The 22,412-nt window shown below is 42.1% G+C and overlaps 1 protein-coding gene across 1 annotated transcript in view; it reads right to left on the bottom strand.

Annotated features, from left to right (window-relative positions):
- Positions 1 to 16,831, bottom strand: part of LOC143793080 (macrophage scavenger receptor types I and II-like) — a 60,963-nt gene extending 44,132 nt beyond the window's left edge. The window contains exons 1-4 of the mRNA XM_077279706.1: positions 16,694 to 16,831; positions 16,441 to 16,555; positions 13,556 to 13,663; positions 1,066 to 1,415 (exon numbers count right to left, since the gene is read on the bottom strand). Coding sequence (XP_077135821.1) covers positions 1,066 to 1,415; positions 13,556 to 13,663; positions 16,441 to 16,555; positions 16,694 to 16,696 — 576 coding nt within the window. The 5' untranslated portion in view covers positions 16,697 to 16,831. The remainder of the gene's footprint in view (positions 1 to 1,065; positions 1,416 to 13,555; positions 13,664 to 16,440; positions 16,556 to 16,693) is intronic.
- Between the last annotated feature and the right edge of the window lie 5,581 nt (positions 16,832 to 22,412).

Below are 22,412 nucleotides of genomic sequence, written 5' to 3'. Positions count from 1 at the left end.
GATGATAGTGAATAATATTATGGGATTAGGCTACATCATCTGTGTAGTCTGTAAATAAGGAGACAGACATTGTAGCAGGAGAAGAAAATTGCATATTTTTTAATACAAAGTTCTTTTATTAAACTCTTGAGATTAATGACATCAGATCACAATTGTTAACCAATTTGCAGTTTCTGATGTGATAATTCATGTGAGAAAGACGTATGGCTGCTATATTTTATGGTACTTTCTCCTCTCCAATCCTTCTTGAATGCAGCAGCTAGAGTCATATTTCTGTCCAGCCGTTTCACCGATGCCTCCATCTTGTGCCAGTCATTACACTGGCTACCCATTCGCTACAGGGTCCAGTATAAACTCATCTCTCTCACCCACAAAGCTCTCCACAGTTCTGCACCGCCTTATATCTCCTCTCTCACCTCTATCGCCCTACATGTGCCCTCCTTTCTACAAATGACCTAAGACTAACATCCCCTGTAATCCGAACCTCCAAGACTTCTCTCGTGCTGCGCCAGCTCTCTGGAATGCACTTCCCCAGACGATCAGGCTGATACGTAGCCCCGACCTGTTCAAGCGTGCTTTAAAAACCCATCTCTTCAAACAAGCCTACCACATCAACTACTCAGTAAACTAACTTCACCCTGTTCCCTCCTTCCAACTTATTATTCTGAATCTGCACCCTACTATTCATCTGTCTCCACACCCTCCATGCATATGATTACTGCACTAGATACTTTACTATTGCAATTAAACACACGGGCTGATGACCGGATCATGCAGCTTTATATGAAAATCCCTATTTATTATAATTGCCAGACCTGAAATAACAAGCACTTTTCACCTATTGTGTCCCCCCATTTCCTTGTAAATTGTAAGCTGGCAAGCAAGGACCTCACTCCTAATGTCACTGTTTAAATTGTCTTAACTTGTACTGAATTTATTGTCTGTACATGTCCCCGCGTAATTGTAAAGTGCTGCGGAATATGTTGGCACTATATAAATAAAAATTATTATTATTATTATTATTAATTATTATTACTTGTAGTGCTTTGTGTGTAATTAACTTACCTCTTCAATGAAATAGAACTTTTCAGAAATGGTTATATTTATGTCATGCATTTTTACTTTGCTGTCATCCAATGACACTGTTAGGAGCTTGATCGTATTTTGGACATTTTGGACTTGATCTTCATTTTTCTTAGACTGCAGAGCGGCATCATTCATCATTTCATTTAGATTTTTCAATTCTTCTGAGTTTAGTGAGGTTTGTGCTTTGCAATTTGAGAGGTTTTGTTGTAACTCTTTTATCATCTGAGTGTAATGATGTCTGTTCTCTGTCTCAAGTTCGGTCTTATTTTTTTCACCATGAAATTTTTCTTGTACATTTTGTTGACTTTGTTCAAAAACAGCAGAATGTCCTACAAAGCAGGAGACAAAACAAGCACATAACGCACACTTTATACTTTACATTCTACAGTCGTGGAAAAATGTTTTGAAACTGACACAAATTTTAGTTTCCACTAAATTTCACCCCCCAGTGTTTTTAGATCATTAAGGCCACATTTGCATGTTCAGTATTTGGTCAGTATTTTACATCAGTATTTGGAAGCCAAAATCAGGAATAAGGAAAAAATACAGAAGTGGTGACATGTTTCTATTATACTTTTCCTCTGATTGTTCCACTCCTGATTTTGGCTTATAAATATTCACCAAATATTGAACTAGTGAACGTGGCCTTAGTCAGAGATTTCTATAATTTCTGAAGCCCAATTATAAGCATTTCATAAGTTTTTAATCCCTTAGTGACATGCGCCGTACTAGTACTGCTCTGGGGCAACTGCATTTGTGCCACGAGCAGTACTAGTACGGCGGTGCGTTCACCGCGCTCTCACGGTGAGCGCCGCGGTGATTGTGTGTGGGTGTCAGCTGTATGTGACAGCTGACACCCTGCAGCGATGCTCTCCATCGGTGCTAACACTGATCGTGGGCATTTAACCCCTCTGATGCCGCTGTCAGTAGTGACAGCAGCATAGAAAAGCATCACGCAGGGAGGGGGCTCCCTGCACTCTCCCACTGGAACAACGCAATGCGATCGCATTGTTCTAGTGGTCTCCATGGAGACCCCCCGGTGCCAAGATGGCCGCAGGGTCCTTCCGGGTCCTGCAGGGAGATGGCTTGCAAATGCCTGCTGAGAACAGGCACCAGCAAGCCTCCTTCACTGCCTGTCAGATTGCTGATCATACACAGTGCTATTTAAAGTGTCAGATCAGCAATCTGACATGACACAGGGATGTCCCAACTTGGGACAATGTTATAAAATTTAAAAAAAAATTATAATGTCGAAAAATATTTTTATAAAATCCCCAAATAAAGAAAAATATATATATATATATTTTTTCCAATAAATTCATTTATTTGTGTAAATAAAAAAAGCCAATAAAAGTACATATATTTGGTATCACCATGTCCGTAATGACCCGCTCTATAAAACTGTCCCACTAATTAACCCCTTCAGTGAACACTGTAAAAAAAATAAAAAGCGAGGCAAAAAACAATGCTTTATCATCATACCGCCAAACAAAAAGTGCAATAAAATGCGATCAGAAAGACGGGTATAAATAAAAATGGTACCACTGAAAACATCATATTGTCTCGCAAAAAATAAGCCACCATACAGCTCCATCAGCAGAAAAATAAAAAAGTTATAGCTCTCAGAATAAAGTGATGCAAAAATAATTATTTTTTCTATAAAATAGGTTTTAATGTGTAAAAGCGCCAAAACATGGAAAGAAAAGACATAAGTGAGGTATTGCTGTAATCTTACTGACCCGAAGAATAAAGCTGCCTTATCAATTTTACCACATGCAGAACGGTGTAAGCACCCTCCCCCAAAAAAGAAATTCAGGAATTGCTGGTTTTTGTTCATTCTGACTCCAAAAGAATCGGAATAAAAAGCGATCAAAAAATGTCATGTGCCCGTAAATGGTACTAGTAAAAACTTCAACTCGTCCTGCAAAAAACATGACCTCACATGACTCTGTGGGCCAAAATATGGAAAAATTATAGCTCTCAAAATGTGGTGGTGCTCAATCTGTTTTTTGCAATGAAAAAGCATCTTTTAGTGTGTGACAGCTGCCAAACATAAAAACCCGCTATAAATATGTAAATCAAACCCACCTTTATCACTCCCTTAGCTGGGACAAATAATTAAATAAAAAAGTATTCATTTCCATTTTCCCATTAGGATTAGGGTTGGGGCTAAAGTTAGGGTTAGGGTTGGGGCTAAAGTTATGATTAGGGTTGGGGCTAAAGTTAGGTTTAGGGTTGGAATTAGGGTTAGGGTTGGGGTTAGGGTTGGAATTAGGGTTTTAGGTGTGTTAGGTGTTGTGAATTCCATTCTTGGGCTCCCTCCAGTGGTTGTAAATGGCACTTTTGTGAATTCTGCCCTTGGGCTCCCTCTGGTGGTTTTAAGTGGAACTGCTGCTCCTTGGATTTAGCTTAGCAGCTGCTTCCACTGATCGTCTCTCCTGCTCTGCTATTTAGCCTGGCTCTGATCTTCAGCCAGTGCCAGCTGTCAATGTTTCTTGGTTGGATTCAGATCTCTCCTTGGATTTTCTTGATAGTTGGTCCAGTTCAGCAAAGATAAGTCTTTGCATGTTCATTTGTTGTCCACTTGCTGTGGACTTAATCGTTCAGCTCATTTTATGTTTGCTCTAGTCCAGCTTGTCAGTATTCTATATTCAGTTAAGCTGGAAGCTCTGGGGAAGCAGATTTGCCCTCCACACCATTAGTCAGGTGTGGAGATTTTTTGTAAACGCTGTGATGGATTTTTTTAGCTTTTAATACTGACCGCACAGTATCCTTTCCTATTCTGTCTGTCTAGTTAGAAGTGGCCTCCTTTGCTAAATCCTGGTTTCATTCTGTGTATGTCATTTCCCTCTCCACTCACAGTCCATATTTGTGGGGGGCTGTCTGTCCTTTGGGAATTTTCTCTGAGGCAAGATAGCTTTCCTGTTTCCATCTTTAGGGGTAGTTAGTTCTCCGGCTGTGACGAAATGTCTAGGGAGTGACAGGAACATTCCACGGCTACTTCTAGTGTTGTGTTAGGTTCAGGAACTGCGGTCAGTAAAGATACAATCTCCTCAGAGCTCATCCCATGTTGCTCCTTAACCACCAGGTCATAACAGTACAGCTGGCCCACAATGTATTGAATGCATCTCAAAAAAGGGAAAAAAAAGTTCTGAACCATTTTTTTTTCTCTGCAACCTGTTTTGTCTTTTTTTCCCCTTAATCTCTGGGGGGTTCAGGATTTTGGCGCTGACATGGATGTTCAGGGTTTGTTCTCTCATGTGGATCAACTTGCTGCAAGGGTACAGAGTATCCAAGATTATGTTGTTCAGACTCCGGTTTTGGAGCCTAGAATTCCTACTCCTGATTTGTTTTTTGGGGATAGATCTAAGTTCTTGAACTTTAAAAATAACTGCAGATTGTTTTTTGCTTTGAGACTCCATTCCTCTGGTGACCCCATTCAGCAGGTGAAAATTGTCATCTCTCTGCTGTGTGGAGACCCTCAGGATTGGGCATTCTCCCTTGAGTCAGGGGATCCGGCATTACTTAATGTAGACACATTTTTTTCAAGCGCTCGGATTACTGTATGATGAACCTAATTCTGTGGATCAGGCAGAAAAAACCTTGTTGACCCTGTGTCAGGGTCAGGAAGCGGCAGAATTATACTGCCAGAAATTTAGAAAGTGGTCTGTGCTCACTAAATGGAATGAAAATGCTCTGGCTGCAATTTTTAGAAAGGGTCTTTCTGAAACCCTTAAAGATGTTATGGTGGGGTTCCCCACGCCTGTTGGTTTGAACGAATCTATGTCTCTAGCCATTCAGATTGATCGGCACCTGCGCGAGCGCAAGGTTGTGCACCATATGGCGGTTTCCTCTGAGCAGAGTCCTCAGCTTATGCAATGTGATAGGATTTGGACTAGAGCAGAACGGCAGGAATTCAGACGTCAGAATAGGCTGTGTTTTTACTGTGGTGATTCTGCTCATGCTATTTCTGATTGCCCTAAGCGTACTAAGAGGGTCGCTAGGTCTGTTACCATTAGTACTGTGCAGCCTAAGTTTCTCTTGTCTGTTACCCTGATTTGCTCATTATCGTCCTTTTCTGTCATGGCATTTGTGGATTCAGGCGTTGCCCTGAACTTAATGGACTTAGAGTTCGCCAGACGCTGTGGTTTTTCCTTACAGCCTTTGCAGAGCCCTATTCCCTTAACGGGCATTGATGCTACACCATTGGCCAAGAATAAACCTCAGTACTGGACTCAGCTGACCATGTGCATGGCTCCAGCACATCAGGAAGATTGTCGTTTTCTGGTGTTGCATAATTTGCATGATGTGGTTGTACTGGGTTTTCCATGGTTACAGGTACATAGTCCAGTGCTGGATTGGAAATCTATGTCTGTGACTAGTTGGGGTTGTCAAGGGGTACATAGTGACGTTCCTTTGATGTCAATTTCCTCTTCCCCCTCTTCTGAAGTTCCTGAGTTTTTGTCGGATTTCCAGGATGTATTTGATGAGCCCAAGTCCAGTTCCCTTCCTCCTTATAGGGACTGTGATTGTGCTATTAACTTGATTCCTGTCTGTAAGTTCCCTAAGGGCCGACTTTTCAATCTGTCTGTGCCAGAGCATGCCGCCATGTGGAGTTATGTTAAGGAGTCTTTGGAGAAGGGGCATATTCGGCCCTCTTCGTCACCGTTGGGAGCGGGATTCTTCTTTGTTGCCAAGAAGGATGGCTCCTTGAGACCCTGTAATGATTATCGCCTTCTTAATAAGATCACGGTCAAATTCCAATACCCTTTACCTTTGCTTTCTGATTTGTTTGCTCGGATTAAGGGGGCTAGTTGATTTACTAAGATTGACCTTCGAGGGGCGTATAAATCTTGTTCATATTAAACAGGGTGACGAATGGAAAACTGCATTTAATAAGCCCGAAGGCCATTTTGAATACCTTGTGATGCCATTTGGGCTCTCTAATGCCCCATCTGTGTTTCAGTCCTTCATGCATGATATCTTCCTGAATTATCTTGATAAATTCGTGATTGTATATTTGGATGATATTTTGTTTTTTTCTGACGATTGGGAGTCTCATGTGAAACAGGTCAGGATGGTATTTCAAATCCTTCGTGCTAACACTTTATTTGTGAAGGGGTCTAAATGCCTATTTGGAGTTCAGAAGGTTTCTTTTTTGGGTTTCATTTTTTCTCCCTCGGCTATAGAAATGGATCCTGTTAAGGTCCAAGCCATTCATGATTGGATTCAACCCACTTCTGTGAAGAGCCTTCAGAAATTTTTGGGCTTTGCTAATTTTTATCGCCGTTTCATTGCCAACTTTTCCAGTGTGGTTAAGCCCCTGACCGATTTGACGAAGAAAGGCGCTAATGTGATGAATTGGCCCTCTGCGGCTGTTGAGGCCTTTCAGGAGCTTATACATTGATTTACTTCTGCCCCTGTGTTGCGTCAGCCAGATGTTTCTCTTCCTTTTCAGGTTGAGGTTGACACTTCTGAGATTGGGGCAGGGGCCGTTTTGTCTCAGAGAAGTTCTGATGGTTCTTTGATGAAACCGTGTGCCTTCTTCTCCAGAAAGTTTTCGCCTGCGGAGCGTAATAATGATGTCGGCAATTGGGAGTTGTTGGCTATGAAGTGGGCATTTGAGGAGTGGTGACATTGGCTTGAGGGAGCCAAGCACCGCATTGTGGTCTTGACCGATCATAAGAATCTGATTTACCTCGAGTCTGCCAAGCGGTTGAATCCTAGACAGGCTCGATGGTCCCTGTTTTTCTCCCGTTTTGATTTTGTGGTCTCGTATCTTCCGGGATCTAAGAATGTTAAGGCTGATGCCCTCTCTAGGAGTTTTTTTGCCTGATTCTCCGGGAGTCCTTGAGCCGGTTGGTATTCTCAAGGAGGGGGTGATTCTTTCTGCCATCTCTCCTGATTTACGGCGGGTGCTTCAGGAATTTCAGGCTGATAAACCTGACCGCTGTCCAGTGGGGAAACTGTTTGTTCTTGATAGATGGACTAGTAAGGTAATTTCTGAGGTTCATTGTTTGGTGTTGGCTGGTCATCCTGGGATTTTTGGTACCAGAGATTTGGTTGCTAGGTCCTTTTGGTGGCCTTCCTTGTCGCGGGATGTGCATTCTTTTGTGCAGTCCTGTGGGACTTGTGCCCAGGCCAAGCCTTGCTGTTCCCGCGCTAGTGGGTTGCTTTTGCCTTTGCCGGTCCCTGAGAGGCCCTGGACGCATATTTCCATGGATTTTATTTCGGATCTTCCGGTTTCCCAGAAGATGTCTGTTATCTGGGTGGTTTGTGACCGGTTTTCTAAATGGTCCATTTTGTACCTTTGCCTAAATTGCCTTCCTCCTCTGATTTGGTTCCATTGTTTTTTCAGCATGTGGTTTGTTTGCATGGCATTCCGGAGAATATTGTTTCTGACAGAGGTTCTCAGTTTGTTTCTAGGTTTTGGCGGTCCTTTTGTGCTAGGATGGGCATTGATTTGTCTTTTTCTTCGGCGTTTCATCCTCAGACAAATGGCCAGACTGAGCGAACCAATCAGACCTTGGAAACCTATTTGAGATGCTTTGTGTCTGCTGATCAGGATGATTGGGTGGCCTTCTTGCCGTTTCCGAGTTTGCCCTTAATAATCGGGCTAGTTCGGCTACTTTGGTTTCGCCTTTTTTTTGTAATTTTGGTTTTCATCCTCATTTTTCTTCAGGGCAGGTTGAGCCTTCTGATTGTCCTGGTGTGGATTCTGTGGTGGACAGGTTACAGCAGATTTGGACTCATGTGGTGGACAATTTGACATTGTCTCAGGAAAAGGCTCAACGTTTTGCTAACCGCCGTCGGTGTGTTGGTCCTCGGCTTCGTGTTGGGGATTTAGTTTGGTTATCTTCTCGTCATGTTCCTATGAAGGTTTCTTCCCCTAAGTTCAAGCCTCGCTTTATTGGTCCCTATAAGATTTCTGAGATTATCAATCCGGTATCTTTTAGTTTGGCCCTTCCTGCCTCTTTTGCCATCCATAATGTTTTCCATAGATCTTTGTTGCGGAGATATGTGGTGCCCGTTGTTCCCTCTGTTGATCCTCCTGCCCCGGTGTTGGTTGAGGGGGAGTTGGAATATGTGGTGGAGAAGATTTTGGATTCTCGTTTTTCGAGGCGGAGGCTTCAGTATCTTGTCAAGTGGAAGGGTTATGGTCAGGAGGATAATTCTTGGGTTGTTGCCTCCGATGTCCATGCCGCCGATTTGGTTCGTGCCTTTCATTTGGCTCGTCCTGATCGGCCTGGGGGCCCTGGTGAGGGTTCGGTGACCCCTCCTCAAGGGGGGGGTACTGTTGTGAATTCCGTTCTTGGGCTCCCTCCGGTGGTTGTAAATGGCACTTTTGTGAATTCTGCCCTTGGGCTCCCTCTGGTGGTTTTAAGTGGAACTGCTGCTCCTTGGATTTAGCTTAGCAGCTGCTTCCACTGATCGTCTCTACTGCTCTGCTATTTAGCCTGGCTCTGATCTTCAGCCAGTGCCAGCTGTCAATGTTTCTTGGTTGGATTCAGATCTCTCCTTGGATTTTCTTGATAGTCGGTCCAGTTCAGCAAAGATAAGTCCTTGCATGTTCATTTGTTGTCCACTTGCTGTGGACTTAATCGTTCAGCTCATTTTATGTTTGCTCTAGTCCAGCTTGTCAGTATTCTATATTCAGTTAAGCTGGAGGCTCTGGGGAGGCAGATTTGCCCTCCACACCGTTAGTCAGGTGTGGAGATTTTTTGTAAACTCTGTGATGGATTTTTTTAGCTTTTATTACTGACTGCACAGTATCCTTTCCTATTCTGTCTGTCTAGTTAGAAGTGGCCTCCTTTGCTAAATCCTGGTTTCATTCTGTGTATGTCATTTCCCTCTCCACTCACAGTCCATATTTGTGGGGGGCTGTCTGTCCTTTGGGAATTTTCTCTGAGGCAAGATAGCTTTCCTGTTTCCATCTTTAGGGGTAGTTAGTTCTCCGGCTGTGACGAGATGTCTAGGGAGTGACAGGAACATTCCACGGCTACTTCTAGTGTTGTTTTAGGTTCAGGAACTGCGGTCAGTAAAGATACCATCTCCTCAGAGCTCGTCCCATGTTGCTCCATAGAAGCTCAGAGGAGCGAAATGATCGACGTCATTAGGAACCACAGTTCTCCCTGTAATATCCTGCTTTTTTAACATGAAGCCTCAATAAAGGAAGATTTTTTGTACAGATGGTGAGTGCTCGTTTTCTTGCTATTATTGTTATACAGGCGTGTGCCAGGTCCGGACCTGAGTGTGGATGACTGGGTGTGGTTATCCACAAAGAACATAAGACTCAAAATACCATCCCTTAAATTGGGTCCACGGTTTATTGGTCCATTTAGGGTCACCGCCGTCATTAGCCCAGTAGCGTACCGATTGGAGCTCCCTACGGTGTATAAGATACACAACGTGTTCCACAGGTCTCTTCTAAAGAAGGTGGTGGATTCTGTGGATGCGGCGCCTATGCCACCTCCAGTCTTGGTGGATGGTAATTTGGAGTTTGAAGTCTCCAAGGTGGTTGACTCTCGTGTAGTGCGTAGCACTTTACAGTACTAGGTACACTGGTGTGGTTATGGGCCTGAGGAGAGGTCCTGGGTACCAGCCTCGGATATTCATGCGGATCGGCTGGTCAGGTTTTTTCATCGTCGCCATCCAGACAAGCCGGGTCCTATAAGCCGTGAGGGCCCTGGGGTCCCTCGTAGAAGGCGGGGTACTGTCATGTCAGAAGCTGTTCAGACCAGGTCGTTCGACAGACAGCGGTAATTCCGCTTTTGACCACCATTTGCTCATTGGCGTCAGCTAGATTTTATCTAGCTGTTCCGGGGTTAATTTACCTTATCCTCGGATTGGAAGCTGGGCCATGCCCATTGCCTTTAAATAGTTCTCTTGATCATTGGGCGTCGCCGATTATAGCTTCTGTCTTGTGCGTTGTTATCTCGGTCTGGAGTGGAGAGCTGGTTGTTGGAGATTCGTTGCTGGTGGTGTATTTTCCTTAGTCTTATTTACTCCTTCCTATATTTGTGTTTATTTTGCCCTGTACAATTACAGTGTATTCCTGAGTGACTGCGGGGTGGTGTATATTTTCCTTTATCCTTGTCTGTGCTAACTGTGGGTATTGGTGTATTACCTCTTCACTGGGTGGTGGGCGGTTGGTTTCAGCCTAGGATTGAAACAGGAGACAGGGCGAGGGTCGAGGCCTGGACATGCACACCATCAGTGTAAACTCCAGGTAGAGGGTCAGTCAGGATTTCCCTAGTCTGAGGGAAATTGCAGGGGCCCGGGTTATTAGCTCTCGCTCACCTAGTCTCCCCGTGACAATCTGCACTTTCCATTGGCAGCTGGATATCAGCTTCTGGGCCAAATTCTGACTGATGGCCACCCATTCTTGCCTAATCAGTGCTTGAAGTTTATCACAAGTTCTGTGTTTTTGTTTGACCTTCCCTTTTTTCAAGATTGAATACAGGTTCACAATGGGATTGAGATCTATGGGTTTCCTGGCCATGGACTCAAAATGAGAAAGTTTATTCACCAAGCAACATAACATTAAGCCAGTCCTCTAGTGCAAACCCTTGACTATCTGCAAATTAACTCTCTCTGATGAAGCGCTCTTTTAGATTCAGTTAAAGAAAAGGTAAGCATCACAATGGATCCTGTGTCATCCCAACAGCAAAGCATCCTGAGACAATTCATGTGTGGGGCTGCTTTTCATCCAAGGGATTGGCTTGGCTTACAAATTTGCCTACAAACACTGCCAGGAATAAAGGGGTGGTATCTAAATGTCCTCAATGAGAATCTTCTCCAAACAATCCAGGAGCAATTTGGTGGTAAACAAGCAAAGTGCCATGTCGCTAGAAAAAAGTGGCTTGAAGAAAACTACTTTGAAATTTTAGGTCTATGGTCAGGAAACTCCCCAGATCTCAATCCCATTGAGAACTTGTGGTTAATCCTCAGGAAGTGGGTGGACAAACAAAAATACAGAGTTTGTGATAAACTCCATGCACTGATTAGGCAAGAATGGGTTGTCATCAGTCAGGATTTGGCTCAGAAGATGATATCCAACATGCCAAGGTGAAGGGCAGAAGTGTTAAAAAATAAGGGTCAATGCTGTAAATATTGCATCTTTGCACAAATTCGATGAGTGTGTCAATAAAAATTTAGAAACTTGTGAAATGAGTATCATTGTACTTCAGTAACCAGCGACAAATCTGAGTAGGGGTCTAAGGGGTATCGTTTCTCCTTATGGAGAGTGACATACCATCTCTGGCTTGTCAAGGTAAGGAGGTTTATTTGCCGTACAATGCTCCTCTGGGAAAATAAATAAGCAAATTGCCTCTTCTGAGAAAAAGAGGACTTAACTCTATAGCGCCACCTGTTGGAAGTAGCGATCCTACAAGTCACAATCAACCCTCTAACGAGTCGTGCAATATGACTTAGGATAAAAGCCAAATCAGTATCTCAATTCGCAGACACGGTGTTTCGGGCTGTTGGCCCTCGTCAGTGCAAAGCATGAGAACTGATTTGGCTAGGTGAGAGGCTCTGGACTGGGGTCTAAGGGGTATCGTTTCTCCTTATGGAGAGTGACATACCAATGCTTCGCACTGACGAGGGCCAACAGCCCGAAACACCGTGTCTGCGAATTGAGATACTGATTTGGCTTTTATCCTAAGTCATATTGCATGACTCGTTAGAGGGTTGATTGTGACTTGTAGGATCGCTACTTCCAACAGGTGGTGCTATAGAGTTAAGTCCTCTTTTTCTCAGAAGAGGCAATTTGCATATTTATTTTCCCAGAGTAGCATTGTATGGCAAATAAGCCTCCTTAGCTTGACAAGCCAGAGATGGTATGTCACTCTCCATAAGGAGAAACGATACCCCTTAGACCCCAGTCCAGAGCCTCTCACCTAGGCAAATCAGTTCTCATGCTTCGCACTGACGAGGGCCAACAGCCCAAAACACCGTGTCTGCAAATTGAGATACTGATTTGGCTTTTATCCTAAGTCATATTGCACGACTCGTTAGAGGGTTGATTGTGACTTGTAGGATCGCTACTCCAACAGGTGGCGCTATAGAGTTAAGTCCTCTTTTTCTCAGAAGAGGCAATTTGCAAATCTGAGTAGAGGATTTAAAAACACTGAAGAAGCAAACTTTGTGAAAACTAAAAAACTTTTTGCCCACACTGAATATATACAATACACAGACAAAACACTTAAAGGGAACCTGTCACCTGAATTTGGCGGGACCAGTTTTGGGTCATATGGGCGGGGTTTTCGGGTGTTTGATTCACCCTTTCCTTACCCGCTGGCTGCATGCTGGCCGCAATATTGGATTGAAGTTCATTCTCTGTCCTCCGGAGTACACACTTGCGCAAGGCAATATTGTTTGTTTGGGAAATTTCAAATTTTGGGGTGTATTTTCTTGAATTTTTCCTTTTTTGGTGTTTTTCATGTTAGCGTAGGACTGGCAAAACGTAAGGACCCTTGGCGCGGGTTGCCGGCTTGCATATTATGGCCAGAATATCAACTAATACCTTACATATATTTATATGTTTAGTTTTGCACGTATATTTTTTGCAGGGTGCAGTTGGGCCCAAATGGTTTTGTACACTGTGGCCTCTGTTCACACAGGATGCATTTTAGCACTGGGCAGCCCACCATAGGGCGTCATTAATAGGCTGGAGCCGGATGCTTTGCATTCCTTGTGTGAACACGCCACATACAGAGTATGTATCTCAGTGCATTGGTGTACCACACGGCCAAACCCTTATTGAAGGCTGGCTGTTTCATTAGGTATTGCACCTGTGCATTTGCTATTTTATTTGGGTCCGCTGCACCCTGCTTGTGCATTTGTATTGAGGCCTATTTAGACAGGTAAGCATCTCTGCCTGTTTTTGGTGTATTTTCTTGAATTTTTCCTTTTTTGAAATTTCAGAAGTGCAGCCTCAGGATAAATCTTTAAGTGATTATACCTGAACATATTAGTAATTGTCAACTAAGAGGCTTTTATAACATTTAGTGGTAGGTCTAATTAAAGAAGTACTCCTCCCATCAACATTTTTATCCTCTTACTATTCATATTATACAGTTATACTACCCAGTTAATTTTTCTCTTTTCATTAGGTCAATGACATCACATGATTAAAAACTGACTAGCTGAATCCTTTTAAGCTTTATGTAGACACATGAATTATCTTCCCTGTATGAGTCATGAGTCACTGCAAAAGTCCCTTGTAGGAGGAGGAGGGAGCAGCAGGAATTGAAGAGGAAAATGACTTGTGCAGGGAAAAGAGATTTCCTGTTTCTACGTAGATCAGAGAAAAAAGAAGAATTAGCTGGGTAGAAAGGCAAAATGAGCAATTGTAAGTACACAGTGTTATATACTATGATGATTGTAATACATTAAGAGGATGAAATCTTTGATGGGAGGAGTGCTTCTTTAAGCAATGCTTCAATTACATTATTCTTTACTATACCTTTTTGTTTAATAGTGAAGACAAAGAGGCCTAGGACAATAACATACAGTATTACTATGGCGACAATGGCAATCTTCAGTTTCTTTTCAATGCTTTTCATTTTGTTACCTAAAAATATAAAGATGATATTTCATTTTCTGTGCATTAATATAAAACATTGCAAAACAAATCTACATATTAAAGAGTTCTTTCAGGAAAGAAACCACTCCTCCCCTCTTCCATGTGCATTAAGCCCCCCTGCCTACAGCTCTATTTATAAGTTAAAATACAAAGATGCAACTACACTGGCATGCATTTATTTGTATGCCGTGTATATGCCATGTATACTGTAGTGAGCAGAAAGGATCGGATAGTGATTAGTGATGAGCGAGCACTAATGCTTGTATTCTAGTTACTCAAACCAAGCAATTCCTAATGCTCAGATGCTCATTTCAAATAGCAAGTATAATAGGAGTCAATAGGAAATTCAACCATTTTTCTGGCAGACCTTATAAGAAGGTCTGGGGGGGGGCAGTTAAAAAGTTTAAATGGATGGAAAAAGTGCTGAATGGAAGGAGAACAGCATGGGGAAGTCCCCTGGAAGCATCTCTGGCTCCCAGATTGTTTCTAAGAGCAGTGATGTCACACTTTTACTCCACTTTAAGTACTGACAATAAAACATTCAAAATCAAGGAGAAATTGGAGTGTACAGGAAAAAATTGTTATACATTCTTATCCTTTCTGATGACTTGTATATAAGGCACAATTTAAATGGACTGAAAAAATAATTTAAGTAAATCATAATTTACATTTTTATTAAACTTGGAAATTTGAGTGCAATTTATGAAGGAAGCAAGAACTACCAATTATTAAATGGAAGAGTGACTCAGATACACCCTGTATTAGACAGACATAAAGGAGGGTGTCATATACATTCTGTTCAAATAGCCATGTAGTGGTACTGCTAGACTCATAAAGACTATGCACTAAGTGCAAAGCTTGCCAAAATACAAGCAGGGTCATCCATACACTGTTGAAGCCACTAACTGCAGTACCTCATTCAAATATTGTGAAGAAAGTGTAGTTGTGGCAATACTGCACTCATAAGAGCTCTGCATGTAGTGCAAATCCTGCTAAAAGTTAGAAACTAGACCCTTCAATGCAACAACTGGAGGGCCCATTCAAATATTAAGAAAGTGTAGTTGTGGTATTTCCACACTCGTAAAGGCTCTGCAATAGTGATGAGCGAGTACACTCGTTACTTGGGTGGTCTCAGAGAATATGGATGTGCTTGGAGATTTCGTTTTCTTCACTGCAGCTGCATGATTTGCGACTGCTAGACAGCTTGAATACATGTGGGAGTTGCCTGTTTGTTAGGGAATTTCCACATGTGTTCAGCCTGTATTCAGCCAGTCTCTCTTCTCCAGCAGCTGCCCTAGGCTAAATGCAGAATGTATCACATAGAAACAACAAAGCACAATTTTAGCCCTTAGAAGGACTGTATAATGATTCTGCAAAGTATCACCACTAGAGGACTCTGATTCCTAAAACTGTGCATAATGGCCTGGGCAACTTCTCTCTCCCTCCAGTTAGAACTGTACCTGAGCTGTGCAATGGTGTCAGTGTGCCGAGCGTGGCAGCACTGGTCCTTTTATAACCTCTGATGAGGTAATGTGGCCAGTCAATCACAGTAATGTCATTACCAAGATGGTTACGATATTACAGTGACTGGCAGGCCATCCTTGTATGTTTTGTGTAACAGGCACCTAACGTGCGGGGTAGTTATTCGAGCATTAAATTCGAGCCCAAGCCAATGCTCGGTGAGTGCCGAGCATATCTGAGCACCCAGATTCTCAAAAGATATCCGAGTATCACCGAGCACGTTCGCTCATCACTACCAGTGATGAAATATCTGCCTACCCAAATAGATACAGTAGTTGAAGTCCAGATCAAACCAATTAAAACACTTTACCTAACGCAGTATCAAAAATGGTCAGCGTGTGTATTAGATGTGTTGAGGACAAACAGTATAACACTCAGTTTTTTCCTTTTTGGTCATCAATGGACATCGTAGTGAAGAAAGAATGTAATTGGACAACAATACAACAGTAATGCTATAATACTGAATCTACCATACAATCTACAACAAAAAAAGATTAAACATGTATACTACACATGCTGTAAAATCTCAGAAAAAGTTCATACATTTTAAATGTTTTCCATTTAATTGGGTCTAGGTGAACGTTAAAGCATTGTGAAAAAGCTCCAAAAAAGGGACTGCCTTTCAAAAAGAGCCACTTTTCTAACCCTAGTTAATCAGCTTGTATTGGTGGGAGAAGCAGCAACAGGGTTTTGAGCTCAAAATCACTAGAGGGGACTTGTAGCATTATATAGCAATCATTGAAATAAAAAAAAATCCATGGACAGGTCAGGTCCATCAGTAGTTCTCTGTTTTTGCTCATACTTGAGTCTAACTATTCCTAGTAGGGCCTTTGTAGATGGGCTCTATTCATAGGCAACACATTTAACAGGTACCAGTATTAAAAAGTTGTCAATGTTATATTTTAAATACAGTAAGGCTATCGATTACTTTTAAATCATACAGTAAATCATACAGTAAAAATATTAGAATGATCTATGGAGAGAAATTAATTTCAAATTTTCCTGTTAGTACAAGTTCTATTTAGTACAAGTCCACCAAAGACGCATATCTAACATACATATAGCCTGGACTAGATGACCAACACAGGGAGGGAACAATAATACAAATCATTTAAGAATGCTATACATCCATTTAAAATGATTTCCTTGGGAATAATACATATAGAAGAAGCTTAAATAATAATTATATTATTATTATTATCAGCTGTAATTTAGTACAGTGATAAAACATAAGAAAAACTTACCACTTGGTATAAAAGATTTTATTGACTGATCATCCAATTGTTTATATTCTAGCTGGTCAAGACATGTAGCATCCTCATCGTTTCCAGATGATTTTGTCCACAATGCTGTTTGACTCTGTGAAATTAAGGAAAAACAAAAGAAAAAAAAAGCGAGATTGAAAGCTTGAAATAATAAAATATTTGAATGAATCATCACTTACCTTAAAAAGATAAACAGATAGATAATAGAGCTAGATAATTAAAATCAACTCACCATTGCATGAAATATTAAGAAATGTTATGACGAAATTCAAGTATGCTATGCAGCTGCTACAATTTCCATAGAAAGCTAAATGTTCCTTGTGTCTTATTTTTATAAGAAAGGGAGATGACAAGACGTAGCACAGAAGTCACTGATGTTATGCAATATGGAGAAATGAGTCACATGATAAGTTTTTGTTTATTTTCTATGAATACATCCTCTATTTTTTCAGTACTGTCAATTTGGTTTCACACATATCTTGCATGTATTTTGTACATATGACGTACATAGTTAATCTAAGAAACTACAAATACAGCTCTGGCAAAAATTAAGAGACCACCACATCAAAACCCTGTCATGGGTAGCCCAATCTCCAGACCTGAACCCCATTGAAAACCTCTGGAATGTAATCAAGAGGATGATGGATAGTCACAAGCCATCAAACAAAAGAAGAACTGCTTACATTTTTGCGCCAGAAGCAGCGTGAAAGACTGGTGGAAAGCATGCCAAGACGCATGAAAGCGGTGATTAAAAATCATGGTTATTCCACAAAGTATTGATTTCTGAACTCTTCCTGAGTGAAAACATTAGTATTGTTCTTTCTAAATGATTATGAACTTGTTTTTTTGCATTATTAGAGGTCCGAAAGCATTGGTTTTTTTTTTTTTTAAACTTGACCATTTCTCCTTTTCAGAAAAAAATGCAAAATATATTGCTTGGAAATTCAGAGACATGTTGTCAGAAGTTTATAGACTAAAAGAACAATTTACAATTTACTCAAAAATATACCTATAAAAAAAACAAACAGACAAACTGAACATTTTGCAGTGGCTTCTTAATTTTTGCCAGAGCTGTATTTATTATCACATGTTTTTTTGTCATAGAAAAAATTAAAGTCATCTATGACCGGCTCCAATATAAAAATAAGATCTTGTACTGAAAAAGTTTGGATAAAAATACCAACTCCATGATGATGGTGGTAGGACAAAACATGGTTAGATGTAAACAGGCATGTTGAGGCAACGCATTTCAGACGCACTCCAGTGTCCTTTGTCAAAGCTAATAAATCCAAAAATAAAGGTCTCTATAAGCTTTCACCAAATTGGAAACACATGAGCAGAAAAAAAGTCATGTGACACAAAACGCATTCACCAGAAGCAAATTTGCATAATGGGTGAGAAATACATACACAGAATAATGTACAGCATGAAAACAATGAACGAGAAAATGATTACAAATAATGAAAACATACATATAACAGCCTGTCTTAAATTAATAGTGGAATATATTTTCCTTAAATTTCCTTACACATGTTGAGACCATCTGGGACGGGAGTACATAGGTTGCAAATCCAAAATGCTTCTCTGGTCAGTAAGCATCTCCTGTGATCACCTCTCCTGATACACCTTTTTATCTCTCTCTTTACCGAAAACCTTAAGGGGTGATGTTTTTCTACAGTGGTGAGTAGTAAAGGAATGATTAGAAGCATGTGAATACAATATGACTAACCAGATTAATCACTGTTTTTGGTATAAATTATATTACCAAATGTCAAACAATTACCTGTTGGTGCAGTAGATTCTCAGAAAACCAACAGACTTGGCACTCGTGATCTGCATGTTTTTGAATCTGTGTATTACAATGATTAATTAAAAGGGGGGTCAAAATAACAGCAGTGTGGAGTTCAATTAGTGAGGTCAATCCTTCTTTAAAGAAACAGGTGTGAATCAGGTGGCCCTTATTTAAGGGTGAAGCCAGGACATGTTGTACATGCATTTCTCCTTGAAAGCCTGAGAAATATGGGTCGTCCACTGTTCAGAAGAACAGCAGTGTACTTTGATTAAAAATATGATTGGGGAGGGTAAATCTTATAAAGAAGTGTAGACAATGGTAGACTGTTCAGCTAAAATGATCTCCGATACTTTAAAATGGAAAGCCAAGCCAGAGAGACATGGAAGAAAACAAAAGACTACCATTCAAATGGATGGAAGAATAGGAAGAATGGCAAAGGCTCAGCCAATGATCAGCTCCAGGATGATCAAAGACATTCTCAAGTTTCCTGTGAGGACTGTGACAGCTAGAAGAAGCCTGTCTGAAGCTAATCTCTTAGGCTACTTTGACACATCAGTTTTTTGCCATCAGGCAGAATCCGGCAAATTTGGAAAAAACGGATCCATTTTAAATTGTGAAAAACTGATGCAACGGATCCGTTTTTTTGCCGAATCCGAGAATGTGTATCTGCTGGCTGTTTTCAGAAACAGATCCGTTGCATCAGTTTTTCACAATTTGTAACGGATCCGTTTTTTCCAAAATTCACCAGATTCTGCCTGACGACAAAAAACTGATGTGTGAAAGTAGCCTAAAATGAATTTTCGAAGAATCCGGAAAAAAATGGATGAAACATGAGGCCATTCGTCCAAATCCGCTGCTAATACAAGTCTATGAGAAAAAAACGGAACCGGTGGCAACTTTTGCCGGATCCGTTATTTCAAAATTTGCCGGATTTAGCCTGACGGCAAAAACTTGATGTGTTAAAGTAGCCTCAGCAAAAAGTTCCTGCAAAGTCCCACTGTTAAAAAAGACATGTACTGAAAAACATACAATTTGCAAAAGAACACATCAACTGGCCTAAGGAGAAATGGAAAAACATTTTGTTGACTGTTGAAAGTAAAATTGTTCTCTTTGGGTCCAAGGGCCGCAGACAGATCACCTGAAGACCCCCTGTTATGATCCTTAGTGGTTGAGGATCACAAATTACTCCAGCTAAGTAACAAACATAGGACAAGCTCTAGGGAGGTGGCAAACTGGACTGACCGCAAATCTGAACCTATCCAAACACACTAGAAGTAGCCGGTGAACGTGCCTAAAAATCCTAGACGTCTCGAGCCAGCCTGAGGAACTAACTACCCCTAGAGAGAAAGAAAGACCTCTCTTGCCTCCAGAGAAATAATCCCCAAAGATATAGAAGCCCCCAACAAATAATAACGGTGAGGTAAGAGGAAGGCACATACACAGGGGTGAAAGCAGATTCAGCAAATGAGGCCCACTAATACTAGATAGCAGAAAATAGTAAAGTGGTCTGTGCGGTTAGTAAAAAAACCCTTACAAAATATCCACACTGAGATTTCAAGAACCCCCGCACCAACTAACGGTGTGGGGGGAGAAACTCAGTCCCCTAGAGCAACCAGCAAGCGAGGAGATCACATTTTAGCAAGCTGGACAAGAAACATGATGAATGCTGATGATCAAAAAATAAACAAACAAAAACTTAGCTTGTCTTGGAGAGACTGGGAGCAAGGAATCTGAAGAGCACTGATTACATTGATAGCAGGCAAGGAACTGAGTATCCAGGTGAGCTAAATAGGAAACCAACCAAGGATAACGAACCAGCTGATGCTGCCAACCTGCAGAAAGACAACACTACACAGTACCGCTTGTGACCACTAGAGGGAGCCCAAAAATAGAGTTCACAACAGTACCCCCCCCTTGAGGAGGGGTCACTGAACCCTCATCAAGACCCCCAGGGCGATCAGGATGAGCCACGTGGAAGGCACGAACCAAATCGGCCGCATGAACATCAGAGGCGACAACCCAGGAATTATCCTCCTGACCATAGCCCTTCCACTTAACCAAATACTGAAGCCTCCGTCTAGAGATACGAGAATCCAAAATCTTCTCCACCACGCACTCTAATTCGCCCTCGACCAGCACCGGAGCAGGAGGCTCAACAGAAGGAACCACAGGTACCACATACCTCCGCAACAAAGACCTATGGAACACATTATGAATGGCAAACGATGCTGGGAGATCCAAATGAAAAGACACCGGGTTAAGGATTTCCAAGATCTTATAAGGACCGATGAAGCGAGGCTTGAATTTAGGAGAGGAGACCTTCATAGGAACATACCGAGAAGACAGCCACACCAAATCCCCAACTTGAAGTCGGGGACCCACACCGTGGCGGCGGTTGGCAAAGCGCTGAGCCTTCTCCTGTGACAACCTCAAATTGTCCACCACATGGTTCCAAATCTGCTGCAACCTATCCACCGCAGAATCCACCCCAGGACAGTCAGAAGGCTCAACCTGAACCGAGGAAAAACGAGGATGGAAACCAGAATTGCAGAAAAAAGGCGAAACCAAAGTAGCAGAACTAGCCCGATTATTAAGGGCAAACTCGGCCAATGGCAAAAAAGTCACCCAATCGTCCTGATCAGCAGAAACAAAACATCTCAAATAAGTTTCCAACATCTGATTAGTTCGCTCGGTTTGGCCATTAGTCTGAGGATGGAAGGCCGACGAAAAAGACAAATCAATGCCCATCTTAGCACAAAAAGTCCGCCAAAACCTGGACACAAACTGGGATCCTCTATCAGACACAATATTTTCAGGAATGCCATGCAAGCGAACCACATTCTGAAAAAATAGAGGAACCAAATCGGAGGAAGAAGGCAACTTAGGCAAGGGCACCAAATGGACCATCTTGGAAAAATGATCACACACCACCCAGATGACAGACATTTTCTGAGATACTGGAAGATCCGAAATAAAATCCATGGAAATGTGCGTCCAAGGCCTTTTCGGAATAGGCAAAGGCAAAAGCAAACCGCTGGCACGAGAACAGCAAGGCTTAGCCCGAGCACAAATCCCACAAGACTGCACAAAGGAACGCACATCCCGCGACAAGGAAGGCCACCAGAAGGACCTAGCCACCAAATCTCTGGTACCAAAAATCCCAGGATGACCCGCCAACACCGAAGAATGAACCTCGGAAATAACTCTGCTGGTCCATCTATCCGGGACAAACAGTCTCTCTGGTGGACAACGGTCAGGTCTATCCGCCTGAAATTTCTGCAGCACCTGTCGCAAATCTGGGGAAATGGCAGACAAAATCACTCCCTCTCTGAGAATACCAGCCGACTCAGAAACTCCTGGAGAGTCAGGCACAAAACTCCTAGAAAGTGCATCAGCTTTCACATTCTTCGAACCAGGCAGGTATGAGACCACGAAGTTGAAACGGGAGAAAAACAACGACCAGCGAGCCTGTCTAGGATTCAGGCGCTTGGCAGATTCAAGGTAAATCAGATTTTTGTGATCAGTCAAGACCACCACACGATGTTTAGCTCCTTCGAGCCAATGTCGCCACTCCTCAAATGCCCACTTCATAGCCAACAACTCCCGATTACCAACATCATAATTCTGCTCGGCAGGCGAAAACTTTCTTGAAAAGAAAGCACATGGCTTCATCACAGAGCCATCAGAGCTTCTCTGCGACAAAACAGCCCCTGCTCCAATCTCAGAAGCATCAACCTCGACCTGGAAGGGGAGAGAGACATCTGGCTGACATAAGACTGGAGCTGAAGAAAATCGGTGCTTCAGCTCCCGAAAGGCCTCCACGGCCGCAGGAGACCAATTAGTCACATCAGAACCCTTCTTGGTCAAATCCGTCAAAGGTTTAACCACGCTAGAAAAATTAGCGATGAAACGACGGTAAAAATTAGCAAAACCCAGGAACTTCTGAAGACTCTTAACAGACGTGGGCTGAGTCCAGTCATGAATAGCCTGGACCTTGACTGGGTCCATCTCCACAGTAGAAGGAGAAAAAATAAAACCCAAAAAGGAGACCTTCTGTACTCCGAAGAGGCATTTTGAGACCTTCACAAATAAAGCATTAGCACGCAGGACCTGAAACACCATCCTGACCTGCTTCACATGGGACTCCCAATCATCAGAA

The sequence above is a fragment of the Ranitomeya variabilis genome, chromosome 1, assembly GCF_051348905.1.
Source record: "Ranitomeya variabilis isolate aRanVar5 chromosome 1, aRanVar5.hap1, whole genome shotgun sequence".
NCBI lineage: Eukaryota > Metazoa > Chordata > Amphibia > Anura > Dendrobatidae > Ranitomeya > Ranitomeya variabilis.
Note: the sequence above shows the minus strand (reverse complement) of the source record. Positions and strands in the feature narration are given on the sequence as shown.